At 39.5% G+C, this 26,967-nt stretch overlaps 1 protein-coding gene across 2 annotated transcripts in view; it reads left to right on the forward strand.

The window, feature by feature from the left end:
- ntrk2a (neurotrophic tyrosine kinase, receptor, type 2a) overlaps window positions 1-24,780 on the forward strand; it is a 108,299-nt gene extending 83,519 nt beyond the window's left edge. Inside the window, exons 16-20 of one of the 2 annotated variants that reach the window (XM_039621068.1) lie at window positions 2,397-2,569; window positions 2,801-2,956; window positions 3,293-3,383; window positions 16,862-17,020; window positions 19,738-24,780. In XM_039621068.1, coding sequence (XP_039477002.1) covers window positions 2,397-2,569; window positions 2,801-2,956; window positions 3,293-3,383; window positions 16,862-17,020; window positions 19,738-19,923 — 765 coding nt within the window. In that variant the 3' untranslated portion in view covers window positions 19,924-24,780. The remainder of the gene's footprint in view (window positions 1-2,396; window positions 2,570-2,800; window positions 2,957-3,292; window positions 3,384-16,861; window positions 17,021-19,737) is intronic. The other variant, XM_031760329.2, reaches the window with a different exon arrangement.
- Window positions 24,781-26,967: the final 2,187 nt, after the last annotated feature.

Below are 26,967 nucleotides of genomic sequence, written 5' to 3' on the forward strand. Positions count from 1 at the left end.
CAAACTCTTTCTTTAAACTGCAGACTATTTTGCATATTTAAATTTGCACAGGTATTTGCTTTAGAAATGCAAATTGCGAGGAGTTTCAATACTTCTTTCCTCAGCAATCAGTGATTTCATCCTGCAAATGTGGTGATTCCATCATTTCTGCCAACAGTTATAATTATTGTGTCCTGTAATTCCACTGTACAGAATAAAGGGGAAAGGACATGGATTATGAGGAATGCACTTCCTTTATGATAAACCGTGCCGTGCTTATATTGCTCTCTGTGAGTCATGCTACATTACAGGAACAGGTTCTCATTTGTTTACCACATTACAATGACCTACACACACTAATAGAGCTTAATGGGCCTGGATTTTAGGGTTGTCTATCAATCAATCCGTCATCCATAATACAGAAGCAAGTTTTACTGTTACTGTATATTAAACACTGAGTTGCCATCGATCAGAGGATAATTGTAACAAGTGCACATAAAAAAATATGCATATGCACATGCACGCAGGCAAGCTCATGCAAACACATTTACGCTCCTGCATCCCATCAGTCATGAACCCTGAGCACTTTCAATAATGTTCCCTTCACGCATGTATATGAGTCACCACATTTGTGAGCTGGAGGTTGTTGATTGCTTTTTATTTGTCCATGGACCTGAATGTGCTCAGACTGGATGACTAACAGTGCAGTGTTATGAGTTTTAGCATGGGAATTAATGCAGCTTTCAGTACAGAAAGTCACACCGTGATTTGTAATACTCCCAGGCTCACAGGAAAGTCAGTATTTTTCCTAAACTCAACATTAATATGTTTGGCTCAATACAATGATTAATACTGGTCGCAGTGGTCATTTGATACTGATTGAGACCAGCAGTGCAGTGAATAACATTTTTTTTCCTCTTTAAGTTCATTTTTCTTTTCCAGTTTTTTTTAAGGAGCACACAGTACAGTACATCATAGATCAGACTTCAGGGAGTCATCGTCAGTCAAACTGGGATAATGAGGAAAATTGTCCATGTTCCATGTTTTACGCGCATCTCTTAAGAAGTCACTTTTTGCAAAGATTTATAAATTGTAAAAGCTTCATTAGAAGTTAATAGATCATTACAGATAAGTTATAAACCATGCTAAGAACAAAGTCTGGGCTTTCAGCATCACATTCATCGCCTCTTATTACCTCCTGCTGGTTTCTTTCAGAGTGAGGAACAGCTGTGTTTATTTGTGGCTTTCAAACATTCAGAACTGCACTGATATGAAAAACCACACCAATAAATATAACTGGCAACCTCAAAGCTGGTTTTAATAGCTTTTCATTGACCTACTCAGCTTCAGTCTTCATTTCTAGCCATTATTAATTCTATTAATTATGAACTATAAAACTGATCACATTGAATATAACAGTTAAAGGTCCTGCAAAGACATCTGAGGAAAGTCAGTCAACTCACATATCCTATGCATATTCTCACGTTACACGGTGAGATAGGGGCACAGACATTCATATACACTATCTATACTGTAATAATCATCTTCTTGCAGTATCACCTTACAGTCTGCAGTGTACTTGATCATGCCTCTGTTTCACAGTACATTATTGGTTGAATGTAAGTGCTTAAGGTTGAAGTCTGTCTAATATTCTTGCATTTTAGTGCTTTTGATGAAAGGTCAGAGGTCATCTCATTCAGCTTTTTCTAAGTCAGCGCTCCTGTACACCTGTATTTGTAGTCGTAGGTTCGACCTGCAATGCGTGTGCACAGGCACACTCGCCACACGCTCATAGCTCATGTATATCTGTATCATATACTGTAGGAAGACAATCAATTATTCATGTAGGACAAGAGAAACTTTTCTATATTTTTCTTCTTATATGTGATATTAATACACACCCCGTATCACTTTCATTTCCTGTAACTCGCCCCCAAACACACACACAGTCATTCACTTTCACTGTCATTCTCTCGCTTTCACATACACTCTCTGTCATGGATGCTTGTATTACACAACCTCCCTGACAGATTTCCTGATTCATGGAAGGGAGACAAAGATTAGTTTCAAAGGGAACAGGGGAACATAATGAATGTAAACAGTGCTGTACTTTGTAATGGCTAGCATTAATATAAAATGTCCCCATCCTTTTCCTGCTCTGCTGTCATATCGGTCCTTGTTTGGTGCCAGTAATTTCACACTGTTTGTGCCGTGTTGCTGTAACTCACTTTTATACGCACTTTTGTATTGTTTTTTTCACACAGTGGACCTCGGCCAAATAAACTGGAGGAGAATGAATCCACTATGAAAATGACCAATTGGCAGAAGTGTATGTGGTATAATGTGTGAGGTTTTGATTTGTCACTTTATTAAAATGTCACTTGTCTGTGTGTGTGTGTGTGTTTGTGTGTGTGCAGACACTTAAAGAGGCCAGTGAAAATGCCAGGAAGGATTTCCACCGTGAGGCTGAGCTGCTGACGAACCTTCAGCATGAGCACATTGTCACTTTCTACGGAGTGTGCGTGGAGAGCGACCCGCTCATTATGGTGTTTGAGTACATGAAACACGGTGACCTCAACAAGTTCCTCAGGCATGACTCTCTTCTTCATTATGTAAAATGGCAAATGGCAAAATGAAAAATGTGTTTTTCTCTAAAGAGTTTTTATGAAAAATGAGCGATCAAACAATTAAAGTTTAGGAAGCTTGCGATTGCTAATCCAGCTTAATCTTCTGCATACTCTCTATTAGAGGGACGCATGTAAACATCTTACGTGGTTGATACATGGCTGAAAAGACAAATGATACATTGTTTCCCTCACAGGGCTCATGGTCCAGATGCAGTTTTGATGGCAGAGGGCCAGACCACCAGACCTGTGGAGCTGACCCAGTCTCAAATGCTTCACATTGCCCAGCAGATAGCATCTGGCATGGTCTACCTGGCATCACAACACTTTGTGCACCGTGACCTGGCCACAAGGTTTGTAACATACTCCGTTAATGCGCATCGTGTTCCTTGTTCCTAACAGATGCCAGATGTGTCATTAAACAGGAACTTTTATTCTGATCCTTCAGGAATTTATTTTAAACTCATAATGACTGAGTATGAACAACCGCTAATACCACCTAAAAACATCTAACAAAGAGGACTGTAGCTATTAGCGGAACCAGTAAAGTAATCAGCTAGAGATAATCTGTCAAACAGTCATGGTAATAACCATATAATAAGATATATGGTTGTAGTTTAACACCCTTCATTTGAACTCAGCAATGTGAAACATCTATATTGAGTCTCACTGTGTTTGTTGTCCAAAAGGAACTGCCTGGTGGGTGAGAACCTGCTGGTAAAGATTGGAGACTTTGGCATGTCAAGAGATGTCTACAGCACTGACTACTACAGGGTAGGTGTATGTGTCGATATCTTTTCAGGCCTTTCTTTCAGCCTCCCCTTCCTCCCTGCTGCATGGGTGCCTCTCCGCTACTCCCCTGCATGGGCATGACTGATGGACGTGGGGGTTTGAGTAAGACACTGGCAGGGATAGGTTAACTCAACAGAAGGAGTTGGAAATGGTTAGCATGTTTGATTAGGTGAGTTCATGGGGTGTTAAATTTGCTTTAAATAACTAAAAAAGTACAGGTAAAAGGAATGCATTTAAAAAGATCCTTGTTCTGTGTTTTTGAGCATTTTTGTGTACTCCAGAGATATTTAGAAGTTTTTCTTGCCGTGCTTGGATAACTCAGGGGTACAAAACAATACTGAAAGTGTGTGTGTTTTTCTTTCTGTAGATAATCTGTTACTTTTCCAAAAGGCCAAAATCTAATCAGTTGTATTGATTGATAGGTAGTTGACTGTCCATTTTTCCTGCCCTTTCTCTCATTCTCTCTGACAAACCAACACAACTGACAGTGACAGAGTAGGAGAGAGAAAGAGGTAGAAGACTGCAGGCATTCAATGGCTAGACAATCGTTTAAAAATTCAGAAAGGTAATAATCTACAAATGATGGATGTATCATTCAGTGACGGTAATTTTGCAGTAATAATTTATCTTGAATAGAAATGCTCAGTGTAGTTATGAAAATCTATATTTTTAACTTGCTGGGAAACAAAGTTGTCTTTGCAGTTTGTTCTCTTTCACATGTTCCCTCTAACATACATAATTACACATATATACTTTATAAATTGTAATGTACATGCACTGTATTGGCATGCAGATATAAGAAAACACAAGTATTCTTTCCTGTTTCTCATTAAAAATATTAAAATTGTCTGTAACTACTGGGGCTAAAAAAATGAAGTCAAGTTAGAAGTGTCAGAAACTGCAGTTCCTTTAGTGGCCACTTGAGGCTGCCCACATTAAGTGAGTCTGTTCCCTATTTTCACAACTGTTTGCTGGGTGATTTCTTTAATTCTTTTTTACAAAGTGCTCTACAAACCCTAACATTGTGGATAACAGGTGAATTTGGCCGTTTCAGTGCAGCTAGCCAAACAATGAAGAACTACCTACTGCTAAAGATACAGATACAGTGAAAGTGGACAATATATCATTGGGGGTTTTTTTTACCATAAAACTCGTTGTTTATAGCCTGAGGCAGTACAAATGTGACCCCCTTAGACTTAGTTTTAGTGTCCTTGTTTTCCACTGAGATATTGGCTCTCTTACTAGCAAACATAAACTAATGTAAATCAATTAGCTGCAACCAACATCTCGTTCTGTACTGGCACAAGATGGTGCTAACCATGTTATAAAAACTTTAATTTTAAACATGTATTACTTACATCCAGCTCCAAAGTCATTGTTAAATCCATGTCAGTTTTAGGGAATATGGCTCCATAGTGTAAATTAGCTGTGGGCTCTGTGCACTATGGGCTTTATACATGTAGTGTTTCATGTCCACGTTAACTTTATGCATTTAGCTAAATTTGAAAGGTTTGTGTAACTGACTGATTTGCCAGCAAAGGCAGAATTAAAAACCATTTACTTCTGAGACAATGAAAATAAGTATGTAACTAAAGTTTATTTAAGTGCTTCTCACAGACACTCACAAAGCGCTGTACACAAAGAGTAATATAAATAAGAACACTAAGTGCAATAACAGCAAATAACAAGATACAGTAAGACACAATAAAATAAACAGGTTGTTCAATCGTGTCTTTGATCGTGTATGGGGAACAACTAACAAAATGTGAGATTAAGTATGAAAATGGTCATTTTTAAACAGTTAGTGGAATGCTTTTGGTAAATCACTTGAATTAAGAGTAAAACTCTGCAGTTCAATCACATGATGATAGTTTGATTTAAAATCCAGTGGGGTGGTTTACAGATGTATTATCATCCAAATATTTATGAGCCTTTCTATATCTGTGTATGCGCATTGCACCTGTACACTTTATGAGTATAACTTACTAACCAAGCTTGCTAAATTCAAAATATGGTCTTTTTCTGAAGGCTTCCTGAAGACTGTGGCCATCCTTTATATACAGTCTGTGATTTCCTCACAGAAAGCTTCATATACCCACAAAAGTATAAATGCCACATTGCCTGAATTAATCTGTTTTAAAAGAACATAAAAAATGCTCTTTTTTCGAGGTCTTTTATAACGACTGTAGAGATAAAATCAAAATAACAGGTTATATTTGGCATCAAATTAAAGATTGGTTTGCTGCTGTGGCATTCTTTTGTGCTATCTCTGTGTGACGACACACAGCAAGCTCCCCGCTCCTCCTCCTTCCTTTCACCCCTCCTCAATAAAGCTAAGTGCTGTGGCTGTAGTCATGGTAACGGCAGAGGGCAGTGGCGGTGGGTCTCTTACTTGGGTCTCCAACGTTTCTCAGGAAGAAAAGTAATCAGAGAAGTTCTGTTTAGTATGCTGAGGCAGTAGTGGAGAAATAGAAGTGGAGAAGGAGTGAGATGTAAGTGTGGGAGATGGAGGCAGGAGGGTGGCAAAGCGATGAAAGGAGAGAAAGGCTTGGAAATAAGGGAGGGGGGGGGTAGCAGGAGAAGAAGAGAAAGAGGGAGGAGAAGGAGTGGGATGCCAGGAAAGAAGAAAACAAGACACAAATAAATATCCAAAAAGAGAGACGAGGCAGTAATAGAGCGATACAGGGGCATACGGCACTGCTTAAGACGACCATGGAGTAGTGTATCAGAGTAAAATGACAAAAAAAGGACAGAGAGGTAGACAGACAGGAGAAAAACAAAAACCAGAATAGAGGCACAGGAGGGTGGAAGGTAAAACATAGTGATTCAGCCGTATTTCAGCATCCAGGAGAGACAGAGGTGTGTGTGTGAGTGTGAGTGTGGGGGGACGTGTAGAGTGTAGGGACCCAGTCATGCTCTTGCGTCAGACAAGTGAAGATGAGTCATAGAGGAATTGGAGCCCCCCCCCACAACCCCATGCCTGTGTGTGTGCGTGTATATGTGCAGGGAAATAGATGCAGAGGCGTAGGACTGAAGGGGCTGCGATGACGTCATTGAATCCCCTGTTACACAATGAACCTGACAGGTGCTTCAGGAGACAGACAGGATGCCTCAAATCAAACCTTGAGCCTTTTCACACAGCCTTTTAGTTCGGTGTGCGTGTGTGTATGTGGGCGTATGGGTGCGTGGGTGGGGCTTGACTCCAACACTACAGCACATTTATTCATTTTCCCCTAAACTGATTTTACGGCCAAATGTGTAGGATGAAAGAAAATTAAGGTTTCATGCCTGACTGTTTTACGCTGCTGACACGGCCTGTAGAGGAACACGGGCAGTGAAGCGGAGCTGACAAATCTCTGAGTAATTTTTTGGGGTAGTGGCTGTTTTTTTTTTCTACAGAGACAAGCATCGACCTTATGGAGCACCTGGAGAGGTGACAGTGAAACAGTTATCTGTGATTAAGCAAATGTGCATCAAGACAAAACTGCCATTGTATGAGAGGAAGTTATTCAACTGTATTGTTCATGTACATCATGTGTCATTATTATTATATTATTATTATTACAAAGAAAGAGACTCAATTCACATACTGTATGGTATGCAATACATTGGTTACCAAGAAATTGATGGGGCAAAGTTTTTTGCCTTCGAACTTGTTGTGAAAGAGTGCACACTAACCCAGTCCTATTTATAGTTGTGTAGAACTAATCGCAACATCACAGGGACTGAAAAGTCACAAGCAAGGAAAAACAAAAAAACCCAATGATCTAAAGTTTGCATGCTTACATAAGCTGAGACTTCATATCTTCTGGTTAAGAGATCATGTCATTAATGGCTCGATGAGAAAGTTTGCGAGATCACCACGTCACCCAACTTAGTCTCTGGGGACAACAGCCAATAACGGTCCATTTATAAAACTTACTGTAACACAGAAACTCTTTGTTTTTGTTTGTTTCTTTGTCTGCAAATCCCCCCTAGATCATGATCTAGGAAGAATTTGAAACAAAGGTCCCTTAAGGTTCTTATCTATATCGGTTGTTATGCTGCCATCGTGCTAGCGACCACCTAGCAACAGTGACACTTTTTAGCATTTAAGCTCCTATAATGCAGTATTAAAGCAGCCCATTGTTTTAAGTTCAAGACAATAACATCTCATTTATATCCACAAAGGCTGAATTATGCATGATATACTACGACACTATCATGTTGCTTAGCAACCACTTTGCAGTAGGCTAAAGTGACCCATTTTTTAACATTTAAACAACATCTATCGCCCGTTTTTTACTTTTCTCAATGTGATTAAATATATCAGTTCAGCAATAGCTTGGACAAGCCAAACAATACTGTAGCATGAGAGCATATTAGTGAAGAGAAGTTAAGTAAAAGGCAAAATCATCGTGCCGATTTTGTCCACATGGTTTGTTTACCTGTGTGAAATCAAAGCCTGTTCAATCCTGGCTGGTGAATCTAACCTGTGATGCCGAAAATCTTGCCTTTTACTTTGGATTTTGCATATGAATATGTAGAAATCTTCTTTGCGAGATTATTTGAATGCTAACACAGACTTTTGCAGGCTTTTTTACTTTCTCATTGTTGTCCTAACAAAACGTCAGTATGTGGCCATTGGGAATTTTTTGACTTGACAGTTGCGTGTTGTCCACCATCGTATTTTCTGCTGGGTTTTTACTCGACATGAGCACCATCACAAAAAATACTTAAACTGTAGCTTAAACCTACATGCCATTGGCTTTACTGTATCTGAGCTGGCCAGGAGAGAACCAGCACACAAACACATACCATCACATGTACTTAGACGCAGGCATTCTTGAGTTTTTTTCCATGACAGCACAGACAACGATACGGTTCTCTGTGCAAAAGAGAGTGGGCGGGGTTACTCACGTAAGCTCCTCCTACATTAAAATCCCATAATGCTTTCTTTTCAACGTGCAGTTGCCATGGATACCACAGCCTCTGGGAGGTCATCACAAAGAACACACATCCCTCCTCTCTGCTGTGTTTTTTCCTCGTCTTTTTGAGGCTTTCCTGGAACACTCAGACAGTGGTCGAGGTGAAATAATGCATATTTATAAGACAGAGACGGAGGGAGACAGGCAGGCGGGCTTAGAGACAGTGAAGGAAGGTGAGAACGATTGAGAGAGATTGAGGGGGAGAGAGATAAGGGAGCAGGAAAGAAGACAAAGACTGATGACGAAGCCACTGACAGCAAAGACAAAACACAGAATGAGCCGATGACAGAGAGAAATGCAGCAACTAGGCGTAGGTAAAACATCTTAGAAAGCATGTTTGGTCTTCAGACTGATCCACTGTAAACAGGACTTTCTTAATATTTGATGACCCCCTCCTCGCAGTGACAGGAAGACTCAGTCTGAGGCTTTCCTTTCCTGCTCTTTCATGTGTTTTCTCTCCTCTGTTTTCTATTTAATTCAGCCCTGTTGGTGCCCTTTTGAAGTGACTGCCCTTCACTTTGTTCCTCATTGTCTCGCCAATGAACACACACAAATACAACAAACATAAAAGGAGAGATGTTGCGCGGCAGTTCAAGAGGCCCGTATTAATATTTCAGAGCATCAGGGGAAATGATCAGTCATGATGAATAACATAAAAAGACTAATGGATATAATGAAATATATAAAAACTATCAATAGAGTAGAACGGAAAAATCTCCCCAACAAAGCAAGTAATAACAACGCTGCTCGACTTAACTGCAAATCCTTTGTTGATGCACGCATGAGTGATTTTTATTCATAAAAAAACAAAAATAAACTAACGAACAATAAAACATATACAGAGAAAAATGAATTTCAGACAGTTTCCAATGAGTAGGAAATTATACAGAGCCATTATGTTCTCATTTTGTTTAATGTTGTTGGCGTAATTGTTGGTTAGTTTGCAGTACATTTATTCTAATGTTAATCTTCCAAGTGCAATAATAAATAGAGCTGTGTTTGGTTAGAAATGACATTGGTTTTTTTGTTGGTTTTAGGTTTTTTTTTTACAGTCTAAACAGATTATTAACACATTATGTTAGTGTTGTCGCTGCTCATAAAATGCCTTCTTGGCAATCCTTGCCTTTCTTCCATTAATGATCTACAGCACCACGTAGCACATTACAGTCACTACCAAACAGTTTGGTTACTTGAACACACTTTCAGAGGTAGGTGTTATATAAGCTCAGCCTACACCCTTTCAGTTTGCCATTTGAGTTCCTGTGATGAACATTAAATGAATAAAAAAAAAAAACAAGTTTGGAAGTTCCTCAGTTATCTGCATGATGGGCAAAAATTCAGAAAAAAAAAATTGATTTTAGGCTGAATTCAAGAACATTCTAGATTTTTCATCATTTTTATTGCACTACAGGGTAAGACTGTGACAGTGAAGAGCACAATGCACCGAGGTCTATGAGTGGCCTGCAAACCAAAATTCAATCTTTCACTCATGTATGCATTTTCTAACACAGGAAGTTAAGCAGGAAGTCACTCTTCAAAGCGCTGGATGACTATCCAAATATATTATAATACACTGGACAAATTCGAAGAGAGACTACAGATTCTTTGTTCTTCAAAGGTTTATAAAGAACTCGGTGATCAAATTCAAACCTTTACTGGAGTTTTGAACTATAGAAGCAGCGATTAAGGGCAGAGTTTAATCGAATGGTGGATTAAATTTATTTAATGAGCTCCTTTTTAAAAAAATATTCAGTATGTTGATTTGCCATGAATTCAAAGAGCTACCAAAGAATTTCAGAACCAGCAGAATAACCATGCACTTTCAACATGAGGAGGCAAAGGGGTATAGTCAACAATGCAGGAATGCATAACCCAGATAAGAGTGGCATTTGTGAAAGTGACTTTGGTATTGATGAATACAGACCCCGGTCGGTTGGAGACAATAATGTCCTACACAGTACATATAGTTGTGGTTGTGCAAGTCAAAGGATAAAGTGAGAAATTTATCTTTTGACTCGCGTGTATGTCCAGAGGTAGACTGAGACATTAGTTCAAACCAGGATTTCATTCCAGACAACTCTGGACATGCAAACCATCACACTGCTAATTATGCTGGCTATAATCCAGCTGTTGTTCTGATATCCAGGTTTCATTATCAAATTATTATGACCAAAAGGTTTCATTTTAATTATATCATTATGATATGTTTTAGAGATTTTGGGAGGAAAAAAGAAAATTATTATTATTACTCAAATTAATTTTTAAGCAGAAACACTGAAGGAAGGTGGAGAGTATGTGTCACCATAACTGTACAAAACGCAGTGCAAAAAGAGAAATTATTAAGCTATTATGCTGCATTTGTTCACAACATGATGTCGAAATGTAAAGTAATGTAAAATTAGCTCAAATTTCCCAGTTAAAAATTCCATCATCCATCCATGATGGATGATGGATCCATGCACCAGTGTTCATGTTGCCAGCAAATTTAGTTTTAGTCATACATTTAGTCTTTTTCACTAAAACATCTTATAGTTTTATTACTCTAATTTTATTCAAATAAACATCATAAGATTACATTGAAAAGTATATTTTATTTGACTAAAGTATGAAATATAAAAGCTTGTTGTGTTTTTACCCATGAGAGTTGCTCCACATGGTTTACAATGCATCTTTTTTTCACTGACATCAAATGTGACGTGGTTTCATGAGAAACAGGGAGCACAGGAGCTAGTTTTACCTTTTTTCCAGATCAAATGTGCGCGTCAAGGAGACTACTCCTGATTGGATCACTTCCCAACTCGTCCTTCCTTTTCACAAAACGTAATTAGTTCTGATCGGATCTCATCTCTCCAGAATATTTCCATCCGGTTTATATTTGTTGACGAAAGTTTCGATACATTTCATTAAAGTTCTTTTCCTCATGAATTAGTTTTTGTTTATTTATCAACTTGTTGACCAAAAATTTTGGTCAGTGAAATTAACGCTGCTTCGTACACTCACTTCGATCCTCATGTAAAACTCATGTTTTAACCTGATCTGGGCACTATATGAATTTGCTTTAATTTGTTTTTTTATATATATTTTTTATTTTCTGTCTCTCTCCAACTTTTTTCCTTATTGTCCGATCAACATGTTGTCTGCGTTGTAGTGAGTAGGGAGTGTTGACCTACATGCGTTCATTTATGTGTCATTAGCAAATACACCTGTGTGCCATGAGGATTGGAGAGTGTGTGGCTGAGAGGGTCGCGGTTTGTAAACTGTTTACTGATCAAGTTGACTTTTCACAGCAGGCCAAAACAACCCTCATGCCACCAGGAAATATTCCAGCTTTGCTAACTGACCAGTCCACCCTGTGTGTGTCCTCATTAGGATCACTGTTTGATCAAGCAGTGCTAAGTTTATATTGTTAACTATGCTTAAATTGTAAGAGTACAGTTACACCAATGTATTGTAAGATATAGTGTAACAAATTATTTTATACACAGAGTAGACAAGCAAAATAATGCATCACTTTAAAAAAAACTAATAACAAATAATGTGTAAGATATTTCTTTGTTAAGTAATGACAGCAACACTGGCTGCAAAAACAATCAGACGAGTCTCTAAGAAACTGAAGATCCAGTGATTTTTCTTTTTCAGCAGTGCGCTCATAAAAAAGGAAAACCCTTTGCCGTTTAACACATTGTGTAAATAAAGTGGCTAGCATTAGATTAACTTTGAAAACAGAGTTAGTCGAAACTAATTCTGAGGGTTAATCAAAGATTATGGAAACTCACATCTGTCAGTTAGTAGGAACTGGGTGATTAGTGTGTTTTCATGTGTTTTGTGCTGCTGTGTAGTGTAACCTGAACTTAGCTGGGCTTTTGTTGGCATTTCCTGAGAGGAAAAAATGAGAAACGTTGTGTGTAGTTTAAAAAAAAAAATTCATTGTGTAGCATAGTGTCTACTGTGAGAATCTGCTGTTGTGTTCTGATGCTGGTTCAAATACTTGCATCTCCAGAGTTTTGTTACCATCGCTCAGCTGCTCATTTTTGAGGGGCCAGCTGACCTATTAGAGCACGCTGGGCTTTTGGAGCATGTGGCTCCAAAAGAGTAAGAGCTAAACCGAGCACTTAAGACAAAGAGTGAAACACAACTGTAGCACTACTGAAATAAAAATATAAACCTGTGAATTATCATAATAGGAGCGTTTTAGGAAGAACAGGTGCTGAGGCTGACTTCAGTTCAATGTGAATGGACCATGCAGTATCTATTATGTAGGGAGGAATATAAGGGAGAGCTCTTTGAGAACACAGCATTACAATAAGACAACAATGAATGTTTTAGACTAAAATCCTGCTGTATTCTGTATGTTGTACACTTCATGATAATAATAAAAAAAAATTAAAAAGACTCAAACCTGCTGTATTGTGTAGGCGTGTGTATAATATAAGCATTTTTTATATTATATTCTATATTACGATTCACATTATGCATTGTGGACCTTCTACTCTGCTTTAGCATACTGCATGCAGATGGAGAAATGTAAATGATAAACAGAGAAACGAGGGAGAAAAAGCATCACTGCAAGAAAAATGAAGGCCTGGGTTTGAAGAGCACGAGCTGCAGAGATGGAGGCAGATATGTTTCCCCAGACGTAAACGTAAACCTGATGGCTATCTGTGTGACAGTGCACATTTTATTACTCTATTAAATAACCCCCTGACTAACAGAGGACCAGGCCAAGTGTGGGTAGCAAACCATTAATGACACACATAAACCTTAGAAAATGGATTGTGCTATCCGTGTAGCACAGTGGAGTGCAGATCAGTCGCTAGATTCATGTTCAGGGGAGACTAAAGTGAGCGGGGAGGTGCAGTAAGAGGAACAAATATTGTCAGCAGGTTAGGTTTGCTTTTGATTCATTGACAAGTTAATGAAAAAGTTGATATGTTTAACAATGTTAAGTCCCTGAAATCTAAGTCAGCCGTTACAGCCAATCACCATCCTTTTACTTGCAATGTCACCAAAAGTTACATCCCGTTTGGAGGACAGTAAATTTTTATAGCTTCTGGAACTCAAGTAAAAGTAAACATTATGTTGGATGGTTTTGCTGAAACGTGATGCTGTTGCTCACATGTGCAAATGCTTTCTGTTCTCAAGAACGTGCATATGCTACTTAGCCACCAATGTACTCATTACTAAAGCTTTACTATAGCATGCTATCTATCACATTTAACTAGTGAAACTCAGTTCGATAAGTGCTTTCCCAAAGTTGCAGGGCCAATCTGTAGAGTGTAGTTACATAAAGGTCATTAAGCTACAGGAGCAGCTCGATCCTGAGGTATAAATGCAGCATACTCTATCGAACTGACTTTATGAGGGAGTTGGGCTGGAAACCCGTGTAAGAATGTCTAAATCGCAGGGTTATTAAGAAAAATCAAGTCATTACAAAAGAAAGTAAAACCTTAACGGTGTGGTATTGATTTGACGCCTCAGTTTAGCCCAAATATTTTGTTGTTCTGTGACTTACATGCTGTTTTTTTCACTCATGGGTAATTGGTTTGATTTAATGATGGACTTCTCTCTCTTCAAATAGTGATTATTAAAAAAACATTTGAATTTGAGATGAGTTTCTTATAGATTTGATTTTATTGCTTAGCTGCTGAAGAATTCGTCTTTTTTTTTTTCTCCTTTCGTTTTTCTCAATTTTAATGTCTTGCAAAAAAGAATTGCTTGGAATTATGATTCACAGCTCCTCTTTTGCCAACTCGGATTTAAATATATATTGTCTTTTATTATCGCCCTTTCGTAGGTATCCAGAGGTATCACTCGTCCATTTTCTTTCTGCCCTGAAAGTCATGCTTTGCTCGCTCTCTGTGTCTTATCAGTGTATCTGACCTCTCGGATTATTCAGTCAGAGAGTAGATTAAGTCTGTCATCACGCTTGCTTGTGTCTTTATATTCCTCATTTTTCATTAGGATGTGGTTTCCGAGGCTCTGAAGATTTTAACTATTACCTTGAGATTTTGGGGTTTTTTGAATCCACCTTTAGATTTCTTTTTGCTTGACGTTGGCTTAAGTGAAAACATTTTGTAACAGAAAAAAAAAATGGAATAAGAAAACCTGTTATTAGATGGAAAAAAATGTTAAAATACTTCACGTGTACATAGTGCGTAACTTTAGTCAAGAGCTGATAAAGAACATGTAATATATTACGTATGAGTTTTGTTATAAGATTATTTTTGCACCGTTAAAGGAAAAAGAGACAAAAGAAGAGGGATTAAAAGAAGATTCATTATATTTGAATCAATTGAATCAATTGAATTAATTGTATTTATTAATTTAATTCATTAAACACAGACATGTATTCATGACACATTTTCATGTTATTCTTTTTATCTTCATTGTATCACTGTAAATAATGAGATGGCAAAATCAGCTGTTCATAAACACCAAATAAATGAATTTAGTTGTTTAACTGATCCATGTGATCCTTGTGTAAGCTCAGCTGTATATATGTGCAGTTGTTGTTTAGGGGGATATGAAGCAGTGTTTTCTCACTGGTTTACCCTTGAGAAAAATCAGTAGTGTGCTACAGTCATGGAAATAACGCTGTTTGCTGTGCCACGCCATCAAATGGAATACCTCGGACGGCGTTTTGAAGACGCGAAGTGTAGCATGACATTAAAATATGTTTAAATGTGTGAGCGTGTGAGAAATGCGCAGGTGAAATATATGCACTCAAACAAGGAAACAAAAGAAAAACACCGTCCTGCATCATATTTTCTGTATGAAATCCACCACACGTCCTTTACTTCTTTGGTGTTGGTTTTTTATTTTGCTCTATCGTGTCACCTTACTTACCGTATTTTTCGGACCATAAGGTGCACCAGATTATAAGGCGCACTGTCGATGAACGGGTCTGTTTTCATACAGATCAGATAAGTCAAACTTTACTCAACTCATTCTTCTTGCTTCCTCCACTTCCGTACCATTGATTCATTAATGTTGAATTCTCTCACAGCTGCTCTATTCCCATGTTGTTGCAGTATATTAATGACTAACCTCGTATTGTGGATGGATTATCTCAGTTGTTCTCCTGACTGAAGTTTGGCGTTAACTTTTATCGAGTGGAAAAAGCTAGCATTGCTAGTGATCACGTAGCACATCATTATATACCAGCTAGTCCAACTTCAGTAACCCTACAAAAGTCACTGCTGTTTAGTTTTCGGTCTTCATTTATGTTGGAAGTGACAGCAGAGCTGTACGTTTGAATTTTTTCAGAAATCTCTCAGTCAGAACATGCTATATCACGTTTAGGTGGAAACTAGCGAGCTAACTTCCTGCTAACTTCTAACTCCATTAAATTTAATAAATTTTGTTTTCTTGGATGCCTGGATGTTTAACTTAATTGTTACACCTGATAAAGCAGTAACACTGATAATTTTATTAAAGATGAAAGAATTTAGACAGTTTTTAACTCTCAGTGACTGATTTTTGTAGTAAGCACAACCAGAATTCATACATAAGGTACACCGAATTATAGGACGCACTTTCGATTTCTGAGAAAATTAAAGGATTTTAAGTGCGCCTTATAGTACGGAAAACATGGTACTTCACGATGTGGCAATTCTTGATTGTTGCACTGCAATGACAGAAAATTACAGATTGTGTAAAAAAAAGCATGTTCTGCTTATTTTGGTATGAAATCGGACATAGACAAGCACCTCATTCAGTTTACTGGGTGTGTTCTGAAAATTCCTGAGCATGCACTAAAGGGAGAATGAGCTTGGGTTTTGGTATTCTAGTGGTACGGATGAAGCCACAGAATCACTCTGATTGCTATTTTTGGATAAAGTTCAAAAATAAAATCATCTATCAGTTACACTAACCTGCCATTAGCGATGAGACCTGTACCACATTCAGATGAATTACCACCTGCCATTTTCACTGGCTTAGTTGACGAGAGAGAAGAGTCCGATGATGTTTCGTCTCCAGATTTACGACATTTTAGTAATGAAGACTTTGAACGTCCATCGCTTTATTATCTCAGCCAGAGTTAAATGAGTTAATGTAAGATTTGTATCTGCCAAAGGAAGCGGCTGACTTGTTTGGGTCTAGACTCATTGAGAAAGCCCTCCTGGCTCCAGGAACCAAATTTTCTTTTTATAGGCATCACAAGAAGGATTTTACTCCATTCTTTGAAATGGATGATGACATTATTTCTGCTGATGGTGAAGGTCTTTTGGGGGCAATGGGTTGTGAGTACAATGCAGTTGGAGTGGAGGATGTTCATCGACAAGTAGAGAAGCCAGCCAATATTAAGTAATATTATTTATTGGTATTTTTTTTACTTAAATTTAAGGTAATGTCAAATATTTTCTGGAAAACAGCAGACATTTTATTCCTTGATGCAGGGCGGGGAAACAGAATATAAGATGCTTCTCAGCTTTCACAATCTGACCATACTTCATACTTTCTGTGTGTAACTGTGTCTCTGTGTGTGTGCTTTCAAAGGTCGGAGGTCATACCATGCTGCCCATCCGCTGGATGCCTCCTGAAAGCATCATGTACAGGAAGTTCACAACAGAAAGCGATGTTTGGAGTCTGGGAGTTGTTCTCTGGGAGATCTTCACCTATGGAAAACAACCCTGGTACCAGCTCTCCAATAATGAGGTATATAAACTTTTATCATGAATGCAATAGTTTCTTCTGCAGGTGCACGAAGAAGTTTGTGAGTCACAATTATATAAACAACCTGGCTTAATAATTAACATACTTTTTGCAGTGTTTTTAAATTTATTGAGTGATCACCAAGTCCTGGTAATTCCAGCATTAAAGTTAAAGTAACAAAAGTTCTGTAAAAGTTGCCTTGGAAGCACCTTCTTTTTAATAAGTGATGCTGAACAAGATGTTGCAGCCCCGAGATATGATGAAACAGCCCTTCAGCAAAAGTAAGGCTAAATATTTGATCAGTTTTGTGTGCATGTTTCTCATAGGTATACATCGAGTGAGTCTTTTGTTCTGCGTCATCTCCTCGCTCACAGAAACTCAACAAGAATGATTTCATGACATGGAGCAAGCTACCCGAAAGAAAGAGAAACAAAACCCAGATGAAAAATCTGCCGGGGCCGTTTCTTTTTCCTGCTTTGCTTAGAGTCTAGCAGAAGTGTAGCAGTTGTTAGACATCGCGCCTTTTATATTTTTTAGATATTAAGAGTATTTTCTTGATTCCTCTTACTTACTGTATAATGAAGTTGGAAATAAATGGCAGTATCTTAAAGCCACACAGGGTAAACACTGCTGTGTATTCCAGAAAACACTTTCTAAATAACATAATTTGTTTTAAACACTCAGATGTTTTGAATTTCCAGAATTGACAACTGCATCTATCAGAAAGCTGTGGAAAATTAAAATAAGGCTGAATTGTATAAATGATTCATTTTAAAATGGCTAAACAATCTACCTGCTCAAATTCAATCAGCAGCTCCCTCACACAAAGAAAATCAACCTCACCCAGAATTCGAATCAATTTTCTGGAAAACACAGCAGTGTCACAGCCTTCAACCCCTCGCCTTAACCTTAGCCTTACCAGCATGAACCCTGGGAGAGCCCTTAACTCTGGTTACATCTAAAAAATTAACCTTTAGCCCTCTCACTGTCTTCTTTTACCATTTATGTCTGTCTATCCTCTGCTGTATCACAGCTCACTCGCCTCGTGAATGAAATGTGATGCTCACATATCTTTTACACAGGATTTAAAGTTTTGATTGGGTCCTTTGTAATTTTAGATATTGAAATACTGCCTGTGATGACTACAAACAGTACAATCACCTGACACTTTGTTAGGTACACTTATTTATGGGCTTGTTAATGTAAATATCTAATCAGCCAGTCAGCCGCAGCAGCTCAGTGCATTTTGGCATGTAGTCATGGTCAAGATGAAGTGCAAACTGAGCATCACAACTGCTGATTCATTGGGATTTTTCTAAGTGATCAAATAGAAAACTGAGTGAGCTGCACCATTAATGCCAAAGGTTGGAGCAGAATGGCCAGAATGCTAACAACTCAAGTAAATGCTCATTGCAACTAAAGTATGCAGAAGAGGCCTCACACAACACAACACATTGAACCGTGAAACAGACGGGCTATAGCAGCAGAAGACCCCACCGGGTGTGTCAGCTAAGAGCAGGAAACAGAGGCTACAATCACATAGACTCACTAAAATTGGGCAATACTGGAAAAATGTTGCTTGTCTTATGAAGCTTGATTTGGTGCAAACTCCGTGAAAGCATGGATATATCCTTTGTATCAATGATTTAGGCCAGCGGTCCCCAACCTTTTTTGCGCCACGGACCGGTTTATGCCCGACAATATTTTCACGGACCGGCAATGAGGTGTCGCGGATGAATACAACAAAATAAAACTAGTGCCGGTACCGAAAAAAAGAAGATTTATTCATAACACACGTGAAAAGACCCAGGAAAACCGAGTTAACGATAAAAACGATAACAAAATAACGTTGAAAACCGATAAAAACCCTGAAAACCATACATTTCACACCTGAGCCTCAACTCTCGCGGCCCGGTACCAAACGACTCACGGACCGGTACCGGTCCGAGGCCCGGGGGTTGGGGACCGCTGATTTAGGCTGCTGCTTGTTGGGTAAGGGTGCGGAGGATAATTTGTTGGCACACTTTCGACACCTTAACAGCGTATAAACACCACAGCCTCACTGAGTATCATTGCTGACCCTGTCCATCCCTTCATGATCACAATGTGCTGATCGTCTGCCAGCTGCTCCCAGCAGATAACACATCATGTCATAAAGCTCAGATCATCTCAAACTGCTTCCTTGAACTCAGTGAGTTCATTGTACCCCTGGTGTCACTAATCTCCACAGTCACCAGATCACAATCCAATAGATCAACTTTGAGATATACTGGAACAGCAGATTCACTTCCTGATTGTGCAGCAGACAAATCTGAAGGAACTGTCTGATGCTGTCATGTCAAAATGGACCAAACTCTTTGAGGAACATTTACAGCACCTTGTTGAATCTGTGCCATGAACAATTAAAGCAGTGCTGAAGTTAAAAGCAAGGTGTATCTAATGAGTAGGTGGTTTTACACATGCATGTTGTAAATCTGACTTTCCCCTCACGCTGGTGTAGAGAAATTGCAGACTTTGTCTTGAAGACTTCTCTGGCATATTATTTCTCGAGTTCAGTAAATAATTTATTCACTGTGACATTTTCACTTGGCAGAGCAGATGCTCCATCATCTTAACTGGAGTTTGAACACTGAATTTATTTTTTCTGCTTTGTTCTTTACCAAATGGACGGGGCTTCTTCTCACAATTAACTTGATGCTTGTCTTTCTTTCGCTCTGTAGGTGATAGAGTGTATAACCCAGGGCAGGGTGCTGCAGCGCCCTAGGACCTGTCCTAAAGAAGTGTATGACCTGATGCTGGGCTGCTGGCAGAGAGAGCCACACATGCGTCTCAACATTAAAGAAATCCACAGTCTGCTCCTCAACCTGGCCAAGGCCTCACCTGTGTACCTGGATATACTGGGCTGAATGCAGAAGGAGGGCAAAGAAGGGTTTTAGCTGTGTGTATGCAACGTGTGTGCATTTATGTGGGGATGGTCGCTGAATGTGAACGTGAATGCATATTTGTTGTTGCGTGCATGTGTGTGCGAGCTGCAGCGTGCGAAGCTCATGCAGGTGTGCGTGTGTGCAAGGTGCCGCTGTACAGGATGTGAAGCTATTATTAAACTCTCAAAGGCAATCAAAAAATTCCTCAACTGATCCCCGATCGCCTCTTTCTTCCCTGCCGATGTCCTCTCCTTTATGCATTTCCATCCCCCTTCCTTCCTGAAGAGACATTTAGGAGTAATTTAACTTTGGAGTAAAAAGAAAAACAACAACAACAAAAAAAAACAACAGCATCTCACTTATTTTCAAATGCTTTAAACTGACTGGGGCTAAACTGATGAAACCTAATTTAAAGGACTTTTAAATGACTCATTCCCTGCTACCTGTTGGACAACAGGACTCGTTTGAACGTCCGGAAATTTCGAGGAGACGTGGCGAGGGGAGGATTTCCGGAAGCTTCGATGTTTTGCGTGTAAATATGAGACTGGCTAAGGAAATGGCTCTGAGAGATGTCGAGCCATAAAGACACTGTGTTTCCCCCTCCCACCCTGTCGGTTTGTCTGTCTTTTTGTCTGTCTCTCAGAAATGCATATCAGTATTAATGTCTGCATTCATCCAACAAGACTACACAGGCAATGATTAACACGTTGGTACACATACAGTAAATTGCGTGTAACCAAATAATGACTGGAGAAGAAAAACAGTAAACGGAATCTGCTTTCCTGTCACACAAAATTAGGAGATATGATGAAAAGATCATTTCTGGTCGGCCAATTTTGCTGATGCAAAAAAAACCAAAACAGCGGCAGCTGAGGCTGATCTGAACTGCTGTGGTGACGGAATAATTCAGGAGTATGGCTGAGGAATTATGCGATATTTAATTGTGAGTAATACAAATGTAAAAAGAAAGTGTCTGATCTACATTATCTGCTCATTATCCACTCTTGTTCTGTTGTTTTACTCAGGCCTGTACTGCACTGTCATACAGCACAGGGTAACATGAGGACTACTCCCCCAACCCCCTAAAGCGACAGATGCTTCACCTTGTGATGTCAAGCGCTCGTGTCAGAGGTCAATTGATTCATTTGTCCACAGCTGTCCAACAATCGCGAGATCATGGCGTTGGGGAGGGAGGCGTAAAGGTTGCCTGGGGAGGCTCGGGGTTTGAGTGGTCAGATGACGGTCAGATGTGTGGGTGGCGGCATAGTAGAAGGTGTGGTTCATTTGGTAAACCCATATTAAATCATCAAAGCTCTCAGCACTCAGACATCCTTGAAAACCACATCTGCGCTACAGGGGATGCACACGAGAACACACACACAGTGTATACTTTATCCCGTCATCCTTCCATCTCTACACCCGCACACACACACACACTGAAAGTCACTCAAAACTGTCCGAGAAGGAAATTGAATTGTGCATGTTTTATTATTTGAGCGGTGCAGTGCTTTAGCCAGGCCCCGTCCTCTGTAATGGTGTAATGTATATTTCATTACAGCCTAATGGGCTCCATTAGCACAGTCTCCTCACAGACATTCAAGACTTATTGTTTTATGGCCGAGAAGGAAGGGTGGAAGGATGGAGAGGATAGAAGAGGTGAAGGAGAAGAAAACAAAAGTAAGGAGCCCGGAATGAGGAGCAGCGGAGGGGAGAAATAGGAGGAGAGGTAATAACGCATGGTGGGAAGAAATGGAGAGCAAGGGAGAGAGTTCAGATCGGAAGCAATGGGGTAGAAAGGAGAAGACGATGGGAGTGTGACAGTACGGATGGGTCATGTGGAGAAAGATGAAGGAGGAAGAGGAGACAGTTGAGCGGAAAGGCGGAGGGGGAGAGAGGTGTAAATGTCCCCGGGGAGAAGGTGAGCGCGAACATCCCTCATTACTGTAGCCTGCAGATGTTCTGTAAGCCACAACTTCAACTTCACGCTCTCCTCACATTCCTACAGCTGCCCTCAACCACATTTTACACACATACACACTTCCCCACACACATTTTACTGGCAGTCCACCAACAGCTTAAACCGAAAATAAACTCAATAATGTACCACACATCCCCATTATTGAGAACCACTTCACTCACTTACAGTACAGCTCACATATCTGAAAGCTTACAGACGCACTGTATATACAGCATCTCGTGCATGCAAGGAGACACATTCTGTGTTTGTTTTTTTGCATTTTACTGGGGCATATTTATCCTTTACAGATATATGAGGTACAAAAAAAACAGTCATAATCACTGCGGTTTCACTTACAGCCATTTTTAATTCGATGTCTTCTTGTTTATTAACAACAGCACTTGATGGTATTGGTGTTTGTGGATTTTGAAAATGTTGATTTTATTGATTTCTAGTATTATTATTTATAAATTAAGAAGCATTTTGTACATTTCTTTCTATAACTAAAGTTGCCTTTTGCAACTACAACTTGACTGAAGTTGAACACTGGTTTAGTTGATTACATTTTAGCAACTGTGTAAGATAATCTTGAGTGTATATGTATTTTTTATGTCAGGCTCCCTCTAAACAGTTACTATGCCTGTCCTCTTCGTGCAGCCCTCTGCACAACAGGGATGGATGTTTCGTCAGTCCGTCACTTTTCTAGATTTAGCTCGACATATTGCGAAATTATTGTCACCTGTCAGTGCTAAGTGTGAGGCTTAATGGAAGAAGCATTGACAGTACGCACTAACAAGGCTCTCAGAATCCATCCCTGCTGTACAGTCAAGTAGAGTTTGCACTGAGTGAGCACACTCGCAAACACCTTCAAAAACTTGCCACACAATAACTCTGTGCAATAACAGAGGGCACGGTGTGTGAGGGCCTGTGTGTGAGCTGGAAAAAAAAAACAAAACACAAACTGTGAGAAACCAATGCAGCGCGTATGAGAACGCCTCTGGTGTCAAAAGAGTAGCGTACGTTGAAGAAACAAGCTCAGCTGGCTGCACCGTGTGTGCACGTACCTGCTGTGTTTCCTTTTCTTTCTTTTTTTAACAAAGTAATGAACTGTGTCAAGTTGGACAGCGGTGATGTTTTGATAGTTGCTGTGAGAGGAAGAGGCTGTGAGAGAGGTGTTTGCTAAGACGAACACTGGTCAGCAAAGATCGACTCTGTGTCTTCGCATTGATGCCTCACATCACAGAGATTTCAGCAAAGGGGAGACGATAAAAAAATAAAGGGAAAAACAACAACTGCTGTATGACCAGACACCTCAGACGAGGAGGGACTGACAATCACAGACTTCTTTCTCTCTCTTATTCAAGTGACCTACTGTAAAATAGACTATTCAACCAACTTTCCTCTTCTATGCTGCCTATACTGTATGTGATAGTCTTAAACTTTGGTCTTTAGAAGTGCTACTTTTCCTTTTTTCTTTCTTTCTTTCTCTTTCTTTTTTTTGTAAAATGAAATAACAGCAAGAGGAATGAACAAAAATACAAATGTACAAATGTGAATAAGCTGCTGAAAGAAATAAGCATCGCTAACTACTGTGTCCCAGACTGTGTCGGTATCTAGATTGTACTATTTTCTTCCTTTGTTTTCCAAGTAGAGGGCAGAGAAATGGGAAGCTGCACTGGACTCACAAATACACAAGATGACATACAGCAGCCCCCGAGATTCAGAGTGATGCTTGCTCATTCTCTCGGGGGTGCGTTTGCGTGCGTGTCTGTGTGTGTGTGTCTGTGTTTGTGTCTGTGTGTGTGTGTGAAGAAGGCTGATTGATGCCAGAGTGAGTCAGGAGGGATCTGGAGGCTGGGTTTTAGACTCAAGCCAAATCCTAGTTCAAATGCAATGAGATTCAAGACGAGAATCACCGATTGATTTGTTGTCGCTGTTCACCAATTCATGATAAATGGCTTTCCCCAGTCGTGTAGGACTGTGGTGTGTATTATGGCAGCTAAGATTTATGGAATCAGTCAATTGCTTTATTTATGACTCCAAAATCAGCCTTCTTCTCTACGCAACTTACTAAAGCCTGGTTTTCACACAGGTATATCAGCAATAGTAACTGATATTTTCCTTTACCTGTTCTCCTCACTTTTACGTAGTTTGCGCTGAGTTTGGGCTAAACCACGTGACTCAGTGGATCAAAGCATATTTCTCATACAGTAGATACACATCGCAACTTTGAGTATGCTTTGATCCGTATCGCATTTAATCCCTTCTCTCTCTCACAACCCCGGCATCACAGTCTAAGCTAATAGAGCTAAAATATCTTAAAGGTCATCTCTGAGATTACTTTTGTGCTTGGATGCTTCTGGAGCCCGGACGCCCTGAAAAACATAATACCACAAAAACTGCTTTGCTGCATAGAAAAAAATAGCATTGAGGAAAAAAACTGTGATTTGCTATATGCAGTATTTTATTTTTTTGGTCTAATTTTTGGGGTTCTGTGCCGTTTGTTTCTTGTGTTCAGGAAGGTTTAACCACTGCTATTGTGGCAGGAGTGGAAGAAAAAGAGGATGTTTTTTGGATTGTAAGAATTTTTAAATGGGATGGTGGACAAAATGTGTATGGAAGATGTGTTCAAATGTTACTTGTTTGCCTACAGATGCTCTTCAAAATGTAAGAAACATGTGTATTGCAAAGCACACAATGTTATTAAAGCTGGAAATGTTCTGTCTGATCGAGATCACGAACGTTTATCTTTGCAAGCAGTGTTTTGGGGTTTTTTTTATGGGTACTGGAAAGAAAACATCTGGATGTCCACATCTGTGCCCTGCTGGTTCAAACACACACACACACACACACACACACACACACACACACACACACACACACACACACACACATATTAAATTCACACACATATACAGACACACAAACACGCATAGAAACACAGACCAGAGGGAACTTGTACAGTCATACAGTTGCGTGGTGAAAATGGTCATAGTGACTCATGATGGTGATGATGGTGATAATATGACTTCTCTCTGAAGGTGGACCAGTCTGTTGTGATACAGTGTAATTAATAAAAAGTGTTATGTCACATCAAAGTTCCTGCAAGTGATTATACGGTCATGTTATACATATATATATGTGTGTGTGTGTGAGAGAGAGATGAATTCAGAAGTACTCAGGCATGCTCAAGGCAGTGTAAGAAAAGCAGAAAAATATGCCCAATTGAATTGAGTGATAGAGCTCGAGTGTCCGAGTGATGCTTCATCTATCTCGTTCTATTAATCCCAACATAAATCCAGCGTCTTTTAAGGGAGAAAAAAAAAATTGCTTGGTTTGCAGATTAGAAGCAAGCCGAAGGCTTTTGCTGGGAATTGTGCTAGCAAATTGGACAGGAGCGTGTGCCTAAATCCCTGATGCAATTAGGCAACAGCTGAATTAATATCTCCTTTTTACACAGAGCTGTCTACAATTTATCTTTTAATAAAAATGTCGTTGGGAAGGAAATGAGAAATGCAAAAATTCACCTTAGTGTAAGTGTGTGTGTGGACTGTGTGTGTGGGAGATACTTAGACTTAGCAGACTGCCTGGGTAAGCAACAGCCAGGTGCTGCTGATCAAATGAGGTTGATTAACTAATCAGCAGCAGGTGTGAGCACCTCTTTAAAAGCAGAGGTTTTTCTGCTTTTCTGGTCTGGAGCATTCAGCTACTCAATGCAACAATCTTCCCAGGAGTAGTTGTCCCAACACAGTCACCGTAAAGTCAGACTATGAAACTACAGAAAAGCCCAAAAGCTACATCTCAGAGTATACATGCCCCAGCTAGCATGTTAAATGTTAAAGTTCTTGATGCTGCAAATAAAAAGACTTGTTTGGAAGGGTTATAGGAGAAACCCTCTTCTTTCTAAGAACATGGCAACTTTGCATGCTTCAGCTTTGCACAATTGCATCTAAACAAACAAAAACAGCTCTTTGGACAGCTCAGACCAAGTTGGACATGTTTGGTCATAATATACAGCACACACAAACACCTCATACTAACTGTCAAGCACAATGATGGAGAGGTGATGATTTGGGTTTGATTTGGGGCCACAGGACTTGTGCACCCTGCAGTCATTGAGTGGACACATTTGAGCAATACTTTTGGTATTTCAGAGTCACACGTGAGTCTGTGACAGCAGCTAAAACTTCCCCTAATCAAGTCGTGTAGCAGGACAATGTAAATCCAACACATATCTACAACATAATGGCTGAAAAAGAAAAGAATCAAGGTGTTGAGATGGATCACTGTAGGTTTGTGTGAGTATAAAGAAAGCAGCTTGTAGTTTTGGTCTCCTTGCTGTTCCGTAGAGAATTTCTGTGTTCAGCAACCGAACCTCATAAATAACACTGTTAATTAATGGACTCAAGCACACACAGGTCGAGTTGTAAGGACGACTTTAAGACATCTTCTGTATGATCGTGGCCAGTTTCCTTGAGTAACTAATTACACTAAAAGGGAAAACAAATTAAGTACTACCCATTCATAAATTCATCAGGCTGGTCTCCATGTCAGTAAAGGTGATGTTTGGGATTAAAAAGACTGTTTTGAGGAATCATTGAGGAATATTTTGGTAAAATAAAATCACATTTACTTCTTGATGTGACAGGCCGGCTCATAGCCAATGAAAAATAGGCGAGATGAGAACTTCATCCTGTAATACGTGTGTTTTTTGAGGAATTAAACCATTAGTATTGGCAGTTAATTGATAAGTTGAGTTCAATTCAAGGTAAATAGCCTGCAATATTAGAGGGAGAACCCCAGTCATCAGGAAATCCCCTATAGGCAGAACTTTGTGACAGTGGAGAGGTAAAACTTCCTTTTTAACAGGAAGAGACCTCCGGCAGAACCAGGCGTGGGGAGGGGCAGTGACTGATTGGTTTGGAGATGAGGGGGAAGATGGATGTGGAGCGCGTAAAGAGACCACAACCCCAAAAAGGATGCAAAATAAAGAAGAGAGGACAAAGGTTAAGGGCATGCAGTAGTGTCAAATTAATGCATTGGAAGGGGGGGAAAGGGACACAAAAACT

Source organism: Oreochromis aureus, linkage group 12 (genome assembly GCF_013358895.1).
Source record: "Oreochromis aureus strain Israel breed Guangdong linkage group 12, ZZ_aureus, whole genome shotgun sequence".
Lineage (NCBI taxonomy): Eukaryota > Metazoa > Chordata > Actinopteri > Cichliformes > Cichlidae > Oreochromis > Oreochromis aureus.